Here is a 14,612-nt window from a genome sequence, read left to right as displayed (position 1 = left end):
AGGCTTTAACAGATGTCTCAGTGGCATTTGACTGATTGATGCTTGATGCAAGATGATGAATGCATACTCACATTGAATAGAGTTATGCGATGCCAGGGCCCGCTGCGGCTTCAGCAGTTTAAGACAGCATTATGGCTTCATTAAGGCAAAGTGCCACCATGGCCATAGATCATAGCGCTGACAGGTCAACATTATGTCTTGGTGGGGTTGATAATGATGTCATGAATGTGAGGGTCAGGGGTTGAAGGGCCATTAACATATGGTAACCTCTTCAAAACTGATGGGGGGTAGCGTAAACGAGACATTTATACAGTACTTTACCTTCTGACATTGTGAGATGTTAAAAATGCACTACTGTGGAGCCCCTCCTTTACCTGATGGGTTTGTTGTTGTTTTTGCAGGCAACAATCATCAATAAAGTAACACTGATTTGTTCTTCTTTAGAAACAAATTATTGACAGAATGTCCTGGAGAATATGTAAGATTACATGTTTAATCAGGAACAGTCACGAATTCCACTGAGTTTTTACCAATGATGATGATAGATGGGAGCAAAATGACTTCAAGTATTAGGTGACGAATGCGAAGCCTTTTGAAATTCCATGTTTTAAATTGTCTTCCTCTAAACTTCCCTATTTTAGGTACCCCATCTGTCCCATATGCCAACCTCTGAGAATGTTACATTGATTATTGCAGAACTTTGATAGCCTAAATTGAAATTATGCCAGCATCCGTATTTTTATTCCCCTTTGGTCATGTGTCTAGGTTTGCCATTATTAATGGTCAGGAACTTTGACCTCTGGCCTCTTACCTAATTTTGTCTTGAAGATTAAGGCTCCAAGACTTAATCCAGTAATGGAGCAGACAACCAATTGGTAATTGGGCTGAATATCCCCCAATAGCCCCCCTCGCCCTTTTCCTGTCTTCACCACTTAAACTTGGGACCAGCTGTGTCGAGAGCAAGAAAATCAGTTTACTGCAGCTTTTTAATTCTGGTGTTTATTGCTATCAATATTTCTGTAGTTGAATGTGGCCCTGGCCCTTGCTGTGCTCTGACAAGAATCCCCCTGTGCCTCTTTCTTTAATTATATATAGCGGGAGCAGTGGTTGTTTGTGTGGATTGGACTGCAAATACAAATGATTCTGCATTGGCTTAAGGGTCACTTGCAGCGTGTGAGTCAATGGCATTTAGAAATGGAACCGTTGTTCTGCATATACCAATATATGGTTTTATGCTTGAATAAATGAGATACTTTCCAGTTGTAGACATTCTAAATGGAACCATGTCCTTATCATAGAGATAGGATATTTGCTTATTAGCTTTTAAAGGCTGAGTCCGATGACTTATACCATTGACCATCAATGTTACAGTAGGAATTTCGTACCAGCTGCACTGACAGTCAGAGTGGTCCTTGCAGTCCAGGGACTATCTTGCCTCTCGCTGAGAAGCCCCAGGGATGTCACAACCTATTTCATTTTCTTTTCTTTGGTTCGAACTCTGCAAACACCCATCTCTCCCATCTGTCCGCTGTCCTTCTGCTGCATTGGCATGTTCACACTGTGGTTAAAAGACATGTAATGCAGATATCCTTGCCTGTGAGCATCCCAATAAATGCATGAGGCTGAAAGATAAGGGGCCTTCCAATTCTGGAAATGTGAAAAGTCAAGTGGGCAGCAGGACTCAAATAGTTGTGTGAGGTTTGCAGTGACCAGTCTTAAGTGTGTGTTTTGGGTTTTTTTTTGGCAATCTGAATGATATATAGGTAACCCAATTGATATACAACTAAACCCAAAAGATATGTATCCTGACATGCCACCAAAATCCCACAACACACTATGCTTTGAGGAAATGCTGTAGGGTCGCCATGACAAAAAAATATACAACAATATAATCATAGCCTTTCAAGTTGAGAACAATCCATTTTCCTGGATTTTTATGAATATGGAGTCAATTTAGTATGGCCTAGGAGCTAGTATGAGCATTTTTCACCTATTTGTGTTCTCACGTAGATACAGCTCTTTAGGTATGAAATCCTTATCAAAATGTCCTTGTTTTTTGCCTCCAGAGTTGTCCATTCAGGCAGAACTAATTTGTATATTTCTATCGCAATAGAAAAAAAAAATAGGAATGGTCCACAACCAAAAACAAATTGAAGCGAATTGAAAATCTGCCACATTGGCTTGCGTTCAGTCTTCAGATAAAATAATTGAAAACTCAATACTGATTGTGTAGTTATGACAATGTTAGTGATATTTTTCAAAGATGGATTCCCACAGAGGAATTACATTTGTAAATTTAGTCTTGAATAGAAAATGTTAATTCCCGCAATCAGGAGTTATTACAAGTGTCCATTCTTCACTTTTGGTAATCAATGCCTCATGGCCATGATTTTGGCTAGCATCCCAGGTGATGCCTCTTAGGACCCTCAAGGGCCCCTTGTGCACATACAACTAATCATTAATAACTCAAAAGCAGCAGTCTCTTCTTGGAAATGAGATTTTAGGAGGTGAGACCCACTATTGGTATTTCATTCAAGTGGGTACATTGGTCAAATCCAATGCTATCGGGCCAGCCTACAGCTGCCTCTTGCCAAGCTATTGAGAGAGGTTGGGGAGGAGGAGCACATACAGCAAATACAGGAGAGAAAAGAAAAGGAAATTCACTGTATGACCTGCTTGCTTTTGAAACATGAAGAAAAGGAAAATCCAAACGTAAAAAACATCCCATTTAATTCTGTGAAATCCTGGTTTGCAGATCTTCTCTGAAGAAAAAAAAAAATCAACTGTCCTTCTCCTTATGAAAATGACCAAAGATATTTCAGATCTAATCATTTTTTCTGCCATCACAGAAGGTCTCGGTGGCTGCCCATCACGACTCCAGAAGAACTTTTATCTTTCTGTCTTTGAATTAAATGTTAATCTACAGTGCGATGAAATAAAGATGAGCTTAGACTTAGACTTGATCGAAGATTGCCAGAGGGCCCGAAGTTAACAAGTCCATCCCATCTCCTGCTCCGCTGAGATACAGAGGACAAAGTAAAAAAAAGAAGATAATTCTCAAAATTTCTATCAACAGTAACCAGATAAAAATGGGTTTTAAAGTCATACCGGAGCCCCGTAGTGCAGCTTCTCTTGCTTTATATTTGGGGGGGCAGGCAACGTTTTTTTATTTTTGTATTTTATTTTACTTCCTTGTTATTCACACTTGTGATTAACCTTTCTTTTTTTTATTTATGCTGACAAGCCTGGCCTAAATTCTGACATACATATGCACATGACCTAACGCTGTGCTCTCTCTGATTGGAATACTCTTTTATTAGCCCCTGTGTGTGTTTATGGGTCAGACTGAGACTCAACACATGACAGACGTTAAGACAGGGACTGTGGCGTTGTTTGCATCCTTTCTCTAAGCCCCGTGGTGTTGGAGACATCTGCCAAATCCTCCTGGATCAAAGGATGACTATTACACCGACGGGTATCTATAGACTAGCCCCCTCCCCACCCACCCAAAAAGGCAGCTTTTGAGGGCTCATGACCTCTGTCAACAGTTCAGGTTAAAAAACACAGGTGGGTCGGAAATGGAACATGTGTTAATACTCTGAAAAAAAGCAACCAATCACAAAGCTGCACTCATAAACAGATACACATTGCTTTCAAAGCAAGGTTGTATTATTAATATTATTATTTTTTTTTTACTTTGATTACTTGGAAATTGTGCAGTATCAAACAGGGGAATAAGTCCTGGCAGTCTTTTGGCTCATTTTGTGCAAACGTGCATGTATGCATGAGGCATTTTATACATGTGACCTTTTGTCTTATGCAAAAACAAATGACTTGAATGAAACTAATGCGGAGCTCGTTCGTATTTCCTTTCAGCTATCACATCTGCTCATGTGAAACCCATTCCAGATGCATTTAGAGTAGAAGGAACTTTACAGCTGATGTATGCATAGCAGAGCTCATTAATTACATAGGAAGGAATGCAAAACAGATTTCTATGTATTGTTTTCATTAATGGAATTACTATTTTTCAAACACTACTAGTATGCTGGACTTAATGTTTGTTTGCTCAATGTTCATCAAATCATTATCAACCTGTGCGCGTTTCATTGTGGCTATTGCTGAAGCTGTCTTTGTCCGTCTCTTGTGGCGATTTTCTTTCATAGTACATTGAATAGTATGTTGAATTGCCATCTTTCTAAAGTTTTATTTTTGCTTTGCTCCCATTCATCTACAGTACGCCAACACATGCCAAAGCAATAGTAAAATAAATCGACACCTTTTTTTTTCTTACTACGCAATATGTCCATGAGTAAAATTGGGCCAAGTGGTCTTACCATGTAAAATGAGTAGTGCAGTCAAGAGATGAATTAATTCTGTAAATAATTGATCTAATTAATCAAATTTTAATCTAACCTAAAGGACAGATGCAGCTGTAAGCATTTACCTTCTGCTGTATTTGAAATGAGCCCCAAGTGCAACCTTTGGTTTTAACCGTGAGCAGGACAGGATCATTTTCTACGTCAGTTGCTAAATAATTAGAAATTCACATTTGAATAAAACATCGCACATCCTGTCCATCGCAGATTTGCTCGAACGTGGGCTGTTAAGTTTAATTTGGCAAAGAGCTTTGCCATGGCTTGTTACATTACTGTCTTTGTTGCTATCATTATCTGAGGCTGCAGTCACACATGGGTGCTTTTCATTGACAAAGTAGGCTAAATTTTAGCTGCTGCTAGCAACACGCTCCTTCCAACAAAGATTGCCTATAACCCCCGGGACATTTTTTTAAAATTTAAAATTGCCATTCATCAGACTGACAACGCACATGCTCTTCCTTTTTTGTGTCTTCTCACTGCTCTTGAACTTGCCCCCCTTCCCACCAATAACTGGAGCCTATCAGGTTATGTCAAACAAAATGACAGCCAATTAGTGTCCACCACAGGGTGTAATTGATCTTTGTTTGCCAACCCCCAGCAACTCAAGCACAAGACGCCGTGTGCATGAAAACAGATCTAATAAGCATAAAGTTAGATTCTAAATTAATTATTGTGATTTTAAAAAATGCTTTGATCGTGATCATAATTAATCTGTGAATCTGACACGACTAATAATAAAGTGTGGTTTCAACTGATGTGTAGCACTTTTTCTGGTTACCTTCCCACTCTTGCTTCTGGTCACCGATACAACTGTTTAGATCAGAGGTGTCAAACTCATTTTTGTCGCGGGCTATTTTGTAGCGAGAACTTCCTTCATTGGGCCAATATGTTGAGGAAACCACGTCGATTTTAAATTGTCTCATAGTATTTTTACTGTACACAGCAAATTGATGGCTTAGTTGTTTTTAAATTAGAAGTAAAGCAGTCTAAATTGTTGATTTATTGTTTACATTACTGTAACAGAACAAACCAAAAAATCTCTACTTTATTTTTCATTATACACGACAAGCTAAAGTTTTGGAACAGAGTTTAGCAAGGGTCATGGAAACTTACATCATTTGCTTTCGCGGGCCACATAAAATGACGTGGAGGGCCGGATTTGGCCCCCGGGCCTTGAGTTTGACACCTGTGGTTTAGATTCATAATGAGAGAAATAATTACTGTACAGGTTAAAGAATATGGTTAATGAAATAAAGTCAACTGTAGATTTGACCATTTATGTCAGATCTTTACTGATATTATGTTAGAGTCACCACTAATGCGCGCTATGAACTTTTCTGTGTGAGTGACCTCTCGCTGAACCCAATCCTGTAGTCTAATGGCTGGTCATTTGACTTTGTTAATCGAAAATCCATAAAATGTGGTGTCCTCTATTGTAATAACAGAATTAGTTTTAGTAAGGTAAATTTTCTTGGGAACAAATTAAATTACAAAAAAAATGACGTAGAAAGATATAAGTGGATGAAGCTCATTGATTTTCTAATGAGCAGCTTTTCACATAACCAAAAGCATTAGCTTCCTTTCACTCTAGTGAACCACTTAATTGCAACAACCATATGAAGTGTATGCTTCCTGCACTTCTTTTCACAAGGACCAAAGGAAGTAAATGGGGTATAACTAATACAATTGATTTTGGTGAGACACTATGAAAGAATCGGATAACAACCAAGTGCTACTTAGGCCAGAAAGCAAAGTTTATGCACTGTAGGCAGTATATTCTGCTCTTAGTCATACATGATTGGCAGTACGTCCTGGTGCTTATTCTGTCTTCAGGCCTAATTGCTCCCAGTCTTCTGTTGCCAAATAAACAATCACCTCCACCTCTGACATTCGTACCACCTGTAAGTGCTGCTTTCGAAGACATGTACAGTAACAGTACTGAAGGTCCTCAATTTACATCTATGGCTTTTTTATCTACATACCTTCTGATGCCATCCTTTGTTCTGATTGACTGTTTTTTTCTCTCACATGCTCTTGATTAACCTTTCACTTTTTTCACTCTACACCTAACCCAGACCTCCCAGTTCTACTTTCATCTCACTTTGCTTCTCTCACCGCATCTTCCCCACGCTCTACTAGCTTTGAACCTCTCCTGCAGAAATTCCTAACCTTTTGTCATTTTCATCCCTTTTGTATGTATGCACGCAGAACGGCAAGCTGGTTTTCCCATGGTAATCATTTGTTTTGTCCTGGGCTGCCTCTGTAGCTGGTGATAAAAGGGGAGTCTGATTAAGCTGAGGGAAATGCTATTGATTCCTATTGATTGGCCTCTCAAAGCCCTTTAATGTTGTGGATGTAAATGAAGGTTTTCCGCAGTGTTTAATGACAGTGTGCCAAAAAAAGGCTAATGCTCTGCGGTTAAAAAAAGAAACACTTATTTCTAGCAAAACATGAAAATAAGGCAATAGCTACTGCATAGAGTTAAAAGTAATAGATAATATTTTGCAGCCTGGGCCCTCTTTTGCTATTGTCAGTCCAATAGTGTGTCAATCTGACCCAAACTGTTACCATCAGTCCGTCGGTCTTTCATTTTGTCACTATATAAGCTGGGCATTTTACAATTTTTATGCGGATCTGTCATTTTTTGTTTGTCAGCAAAAGGAACATTCCGTTGGTCAGTAATGAAGTGTCCACCTCTGAAACCCTCTTTCTGTGAATTTTTTGTAAGGTTGTTTGTCGGAAAAATATCAGTGACGTACTAACACCCAACTTTGGTTTTTATCCGTCCTACTCCAGTCAACATGACGATGTCATCTAAACCCACTATATTAATGCCATCTCTAGCTTGTTCTTGCATAGCAGCATATTCTTTTATTGTCTAAAAACGGTATATTTTACATTGAAAATGTTCCAAAAAATGTTCATTGTGCAGCATATGAAAGCTTTTTAACCTCCAAGTTGAATCTCAAGTATGTTAGTGTTTTGTCAGGTCACAAGTCAGCGACACAGTGAATTGAGTCAATGTGAGTCCACAAAGACTTGAGACTTACTAATCTCTGTTTTTTAGACAGCTGTAGGTAAAGCGAACCTTTCAATAAACAAGTGCCTGTAAATATCCACCTGCACTATTTGGATGGAAAAAAAGTTTTTGTTTTTTGTCTTCCAACAGTCAGACGGCTCCTAGTAACCATGACCGGATACAAAGACTGAGGCACGAGTTCCAGCGGGCAAAGCAGGACGATGACCTGGAGGACCATCAGCACTCTTACAGCTTGGACCAGTCTTGGGTAGGTGCTTTTGTCCACAAATATCTCACTTAAAAAAAAACAAAAAAAAACAGTAGTCCAGTCCAGTCTGTATTGAGTGGTTGTCTCACATGGTACAGATATGTTCTTGTTTTGCTTTCTTTTGTAAAAGGTTTCTGTGAGCTTTTAGAATGTACCACCACTAAATCCCCACTCACACCGAGGGTGTGTTTTTTCAGGATTTGTTTCCGTGTCAGCCCTACATCTCAGTTGAAAATGAAATTGGACTTCTTTGCCAATCACATTCCTAATCTTTTTCTTCCCATGCTCACTGTCGAAGTGAGATACTATCTGTTTGTATAGCACTAAGCGCAGTCTCCGTGTTTTTCTCCCAAAGTCTGAGCTCCTAATTGCTTGTGATTGTTGACACTGTTGAGCATATCCTAGTTATTCCCGTGGTAATAAGATACGGGGACCCTTTTTTGGGGTACTGAAGTCATTTTATTGGTATCCTTTTAAGCAATTTCAGTCTTCCACAAAAATGATTGACAAAGGCAGTAGAAAGATGAAGTCTCATCTATGTTAACTTCTTGGGAACTTTTGTGAAAATGTGTTTTAACATGACTGGTTTTGAGTTGTTTACCAGATGGTTTCACTCTTATTTTAAACTCAATTGTGGAGACCTTTTGCGCTTGAATTTCATGACGGTTCTCGCGTCTTACAATAAATAAAATGCTTATGGCCCAAACGTCAAATGTTTTGAAAACATATTTGAACTTGCATTGCACTTTGGACTTCACGAGATTAGACATGATGCAAATAATGCAACTATGTACAGTAGAGATGTGACTTATTTTTAGTGAAAAATAAAATGTACTAAAAAAACAACTTGTTAAATTCTATAAATGATGCATGACATAATGTTGCTCTAGTAATGCATCATCAAACCACAAAATTGCCTCTCACACAACGTATTTTATTTTTCTGTCTCCTTTCCCCTGCTTACACAAAGGGATTTTCCAGAAATTCACCATAAATTGCTCAGTGTTTTCCAGTATTGGGTTTGGTTTGTCTCTTTTGCTCTCTGGGGGAAGAAATAAAATAATTATCTGTTGTTAGCATGACCTCACACAGAAACTTGAGCACTATGCTACTCCTATGGCTGCGAATATTTTTTTTTTTTCTTTTAGTATTCATAACAAAGATTTCTGCCACAAAATGAGGCATTTTGAAACCTTTAGCCACTATCACTTGATTTTCACAAGGACTCATATTTGGAGTGAAGACAAAAGAGCATATTGCGGTTTAAACAGACCAAGGCTGAAATCACAGAGATAATAAAAAATAATAACAATACATTATAATGCTATCATTCACTGCAAGTTTACAATGCTTTTATCATGATAGGTAACCTTTTTTTTTTTTTTTAATGAATATGTTGGTCTATTTCATGGTCCTGGGTAATAATAGTCATTAATTTACCCTAATTAACATATTTTTAATATTCATTTTAGGTATTTTTTGACTAATAGGGCTTCCATCAATGCACCTTTTGATAAATAATTTATCTTGAGTTACGGTGAAGGTGTAGTGTCTAAAATACATACCCACAGAGCAGACAAGATACATTTGCTATCTTTTGCAACAGCTAAGAATACTATCTTTGATATTCATCCAGATGTAGCTACAATAAATGTGTCAACCTTTAGTTCTGCCTTTCTCAGGAGTTCTATTGTGTCATGTCGATAGCCAAACCAGCCCTTCTTTCACTGTAGTCAAGGGAAACAGGAAGCAGCAGACCACACAACTTCCAATCTGATGGTTTCTCTGCCTCAAGCTACAAATCATGGGGACCACCAACGGCTGATCTAAATGAATTTGCGGAACTAAGTTGTCGAATGATTTGAAAAGGGAATTGGACTTCTTTTTGTGTTGTTTTGTTTTTCCCAGGAAGTATATTTCACTTCCATTCCCACAATTTACTAAATTGCCCCCCATTTGTTTGTTTTCATTCTTGCACGATGGTTATCTTCAAATAGCTAAATAGTTAGACTTCTAATTTTAAAGGTAATTCAAACTAATGCATCTTGACTCTTGGTTTGGCTTCGGTTTTTCGTACGTCACTCAGCAATTTCTCTGGTTCCATACTTTTGATGGCCGCAAATGATTGCATAACAACATCCCCTAGCTCACCCTTGCTGATCACTCGTGTTTAAACAGGTGCACGCTTTAGTACCCTCCATGTGTGACACCATTGGGAAAACAAAGAAGAGATCCATGTGTGCCATAGTCACATCATGTTTTATTTTCATGGATAAAAACAACACAGTGGGCTCCTTGATTTGATTTTAAGAAATGTCATATGTTACACGGAGACGTACTCTGGAATAATCTGATTGGGTTTCTTGGCCTAATGCCATTTAAGTGACAGATTTTCTCGCCTGGTTATTTGTCATGCATTTCTCCTAGTATGTCGTCATCCACCTCAACCCTTTCAATTTGAAACTAAATGGTCTCTTGTCCGGATTCCTCGCCATTTCCACTCAAATTAACTATTTTCTCCTTTTCCAATTTAGCCCAACTTTGAATCACATCTTGTACATCGGATATACTTTTAGTTCCATGCTGTTGCTATGAGATTTTAACCATATGAGTCCAATTTGCTTCAGCTCAATTGAATGCTTTGGAAAGGACCTGCTGTCGGCGTTGAGTGAAATGTAATTGCGCTGTTATTGCAGCTGTCGAAGCGATGTGAAAAAGAAAGAAAAAAGCCATTTCATAAGACCTGAAATTCGTTGCTGACAACCTTTCTACCTTCTGTTATATCTTTAATGCATCTCAGTACCTTAATTCTTTAATAGACATTTAATAGTCTTGTATGCCTGCAAAATGATGAATGAAATATCTTTATAAAATGTCTACAGTCTGATTTTGTTGATACAACTACATGCAACTACATGTTCTTCACATGCAAAGAACAACACACATGTTGGCGAAAGAGGTATAAGTCTGACGGAGCTCCATGTTGCACCCGTGGGCTCAGATCATTAAAAATTGCCTGTCTGTCAGTGTCAGTCGAAACAACGCATAAGATTGACCCTAATGAGACACCTTAGTGTCTTTTGTGTCTAATCAGTTTATTCTGTTCGCCTTTCAAAAGGTTTGTTCACAGTGTTTTTGGAGTTTTTTTTTTTTTTTTTTAAATCTCCATTTTAATTTGCTCACTTCTGGGGTTGCTCATATGGTTTGTTAATCTATTCATGCTTTAATGGGTATCCTTTTTTTTTATAAGATTAACTAATTTTAACTCATATTTATAGTAGGAGTTTTTTTGCAGAAAAAAAAATTGGTCCTTACAAAAAATGCATTAAAATGGGTGATAAAAATAAATAACATAATCATCTGTTAGGGTTCTTTTGTTGAGGAAAATAATGTCTTTTGTTATGTTCCTTGAAAAATCATTGGTTGCTGTAACAAAAACACCATTAAAAATGACAAACATATCTGTTGTAAGTTCTGATGCCATTGAAAACATTTTATGTGTTGAAAGCAAAAAATATACGTTTTAGTAGTAGTTCTTTCAGCACTTTTATAATGAGGACCATCTAAAGGGCTTTTTGAAAACACTTGCTCCAAACATAAATATGCATTAAGATTAATGATGTTATGAATTATTGACCTACCAAAGGCCCTATTATAATGATCTCAATTGTTATTCTTGGATTTTTTGGGGACATATATGTATAATACATATTTTTGCATATAAATCTGTAAATATAGATACATATATAGTGACAATCTTTATATCTGTTGTGTAAAAAACATCTATTATTTATTTGTTTATTTATAGTCCTCAACGGTGACCAAAAACAAAGATGCCTCATGGTTAATAAATGTATTGTGATTGCAGTCTAATAATGGGACAGAGATGCAGAGTGGGCGCCATTCGGTAACTGTGGAGTCCCAAGTCCAAAAGCAGAACCAGGAGGACGGGGGTAGTTTCCGCCAAGCCCAGAGGCAATACAGTTCTTTGCCACGGTAAGTCTCATTATTATGCATTATAACTATTTGTGTGCGTGTGTGTGTGTGTGTGTATGTGTGTATGTATATATATATATATATATATATATATATATATATATATAATATGTCCCACTGTACCTTCGTTATGTGTATAAGTTTTTCTCATTGCCTGGCGTTTTTTTTCCTGGAAAACAACAAAAAAGCATTTCAATCGAAATGCATTTTTCTGTCGTGCAATTTGAAGCTAAATGTAACTCTACTATTTAATAGCAGAATTTTGTGTTCAGAATGTGTCATAATGACTGATTCCCTCATGTTGGTGATTTGTATCCAAAATACATAATTTTTCCGATGACATCCTGTTTTCATTTCCATCGCTGTCTCCGAACAGTCACATTTGGGTCGATTAAAACATGTTTCCGTCTGTGGATATGGATTTGCGGTCCACATGGACGCATAATCAATGGGGTCCGTATAGGCCAGACCAATCTATGCATTCCTTTCATAGGTGTTATCAGCTGGCATCTCATGTGATGTGACAGTTGACTCCCAGCCTCCCCTCCCACGGTCAGTTGCTTCTCTTGGGAAAGTTGGTCTGGCCGCTGATAAAAGACTGACTATGGTGGCTTTTGATATGCATTCCTTCCATAATCTCCTAACACTCTTAGCAGACTCTTGTGTGAGCTTGGCCTTCATGTTAGACTATGGCAAATGCCTTCCATCCCTAGATTAATAGCCATAATTCTTCTCGCTTTCCCCATTTTGAAACATTTGTTCTCCTCAGGAATTCCCTTTTTAAAGTGAAAAGTAAAATCCCAAAAGGGCGTCTAGAAAAAGCCGCAGTGGCGGCATATCTGATGACAGCCGGGCTAAGCTTGCCGTCAGGGATGTGAGGATTGGAGGAGCACTAATGAAGGGTTGTTGTTCGAGCAGGATTAGCAGCGAGAGGCAGTGGTGGGCGAGGAACGAGCGTGTTAGGAGGAAAGAGAGACCACTGATTAGCTTGAAAGAGACACAACATGCTAACACGCACATGAATGTAGTTAAGATAAGATTCTTAACAGTGAGAAGGTTCAAAAAGGCCAGCGGCTCACCCTTCCACTCAATCAACTTCTACATTCCTGACCAACATGCTTCCATACTATAAGAAAACATTTTGCCTTTGCTTTAAAGACATTCAGATTCTCCCTCTATTCCCAACATTTGGTGCACTTTCAAAATCCTGTGCTCAAGAACATAAGTTATATTCAAAATTGTGCTTTATAAAAATAGTTCACGACAATCCATTCTTGATATAGAACTTCAATTTTGCATTCTGTACTGTGTAGTTTAGAATGCATTCAAGTGTTCTGTAGCCGGGGATCGAACCGCAAAAGTCCGTGGCTTTGGCTGCCGCCCAGCTCACACAGCGCCTGACCCCTTTGGCCCCTCTCACAGGTGGTTAGCCAATGGGACGGGAAACCCACGTCGTCCTTTCGGAGTGAGCCCAGCTGGGTCTCATGATTTCCAGGTGTTTGCCTACGAGCAGCACCTCCAGAGGGGAGCCCTGGTGACCCGCGTCTGAGAGACCTGGGGACGTAGTGCGCCCGATGGGAGAATACTTCGAAGAACTTCCAACCAACATGTCTCTGTGGAAACAGAGACTGGAAAGCCCAAGGTGGGCTCTCCTGTTTTTGGGGCCGCAGTCAAAGAGGTGGTCCAAAAAAACTCCTTGTTGGAAAGGCCTCTAGGTTGGATGAGACCCGCCTGGAAAGTTCTGGATGTTGTAGAGCTGTCCTGTTTGATAGGCCTCTACAACATCGTGTGGACTTTGGGTACAGTTCCTTTAGATTGGTGGTGGTCCCCCTTTTAAGAAGGGGAACAGGAGGCTGTGTTCCAACTATAGATGTATCACACTCCTCATCTGGAGGTATGCTGAAGAGGGTGCATGGACGTTCACCCAACCAGTCCACATTATTTTGTGGACTTGGAGAGGGCATTTGACTATGTTGCTCAGTGAGTTCTGTGGGATGGTTCGGGATACCGAACTCCCTGATACGGAATGTTTCGTCCCTGTACCACCGATGTCAGAGTTTGGTCCCCATTGCCAACAGTAAGTAAGTCAAATTCCTTTGAGGGTTGGACCCTGCCAGAGCTGCTTTTTGCCACAGATTTTATTCATTACCTTATATATATATATATATATATATATATATATATATATATATATATATATATATATATATATATATATATATACATACACACACACACACAGTGCCAGTTTGCTCGGGCGTATGTGTGAATTCATGCACATGTGTGCGCTTCTGCCCTTTTCATGAACTCAGATTTTTCCCAGCTGTCTAAAAGAAACACTTAGCCTCTTCAAGTTTTTCCTGAGAACCAAGTTACTGGCTTTGTTTATATTCTTTCACTCTCGAGCAAACTCTCTCTTTGGGCTAATATATTTCCCCCACCCCCTCTGTCTGTAAATTTAATCTACTTTGTGGCAGATTCCAGCTCGGGAATTGAAGTGATAAGAGCGCACCACTTATTCGTCAATCGCGAGCACATTCCTGTGGGAGATTGCGCTATTTTTTGCTCCCATCTTTCCCCAAAAAGTTTCTCAAATTTGATTATACAACAAATAAACCGTCACTCCAGAAATGTGGGTAGCTTCCCTGCGTGACAGGCGCACGGAGTTTCCAAACAAGCAGTTCCCTCATGAGTTGTGTCGGCTGCTCTGTAAGCCAAGCCAGGGTGTAAATGCATGTTGGCTCAGCGAGACAGCAAAAACCTGATATGGAACATGTGGTACGGATCGCCCTGCAGTCTGTTCTTACATCTGCACCGCTCCATGTTATCCTCTCATGCCTATCACATATACGAACATACATGAGCAGAGAAGATAACAAGCTTGCGTTTCATATGGTCACTCCATAAATTCATTTGCACCCGTTTGCATGTGCATAAATGTACTACCATT

The 14,612-nt window shown here is 39.0% G+C and overlaps 1 protein-coding gene across 1 annotated transcript in view; it reads left to right on the top strand.

Annotated features, from left to right (window-relative positions):
* LOC148407777 (partitioning defective 3 homolog) overlaps positions 1–14,612 on the top strand; it is a 217,593-nt gene that overhangs the window by 198,638 nt on the left and 4,343 nt on the right. The window contains exons 22-23 of the mRNA XM_088402015.1: positions 7,549–7,666; positions 11,535–11,662. Of these exons, the coding sequence (XP_088258141.1) occupies positions 7,549–7,666; positions 11,535–11,662 (246 nt within the window). The remainder of the gene's footprint in view (positions 1–7,548; positions 7,667–11,534; positions 11,663–14,612) is intronic.

Source organism: Hippichthys cyanospilos, chromosome 19 (genome assembly GCF_059441005.1).
Source record: "Hippichthys cyanospilos isolate Australia breed blue-spotted pipefish chromosome 19, RoL_Hcya_1.0, whole genome shotgun sequence".
Lineage (NCBI taxonomy): Eukaryota > Metazoa > Chordata > Actinopteri > Syngnathiformes > Syngnathidae > Hippichthys > Hippichthys cyanospilos.
This window is presented reverse-complemented; position numbering and strand designations above follow the sequence as displayed.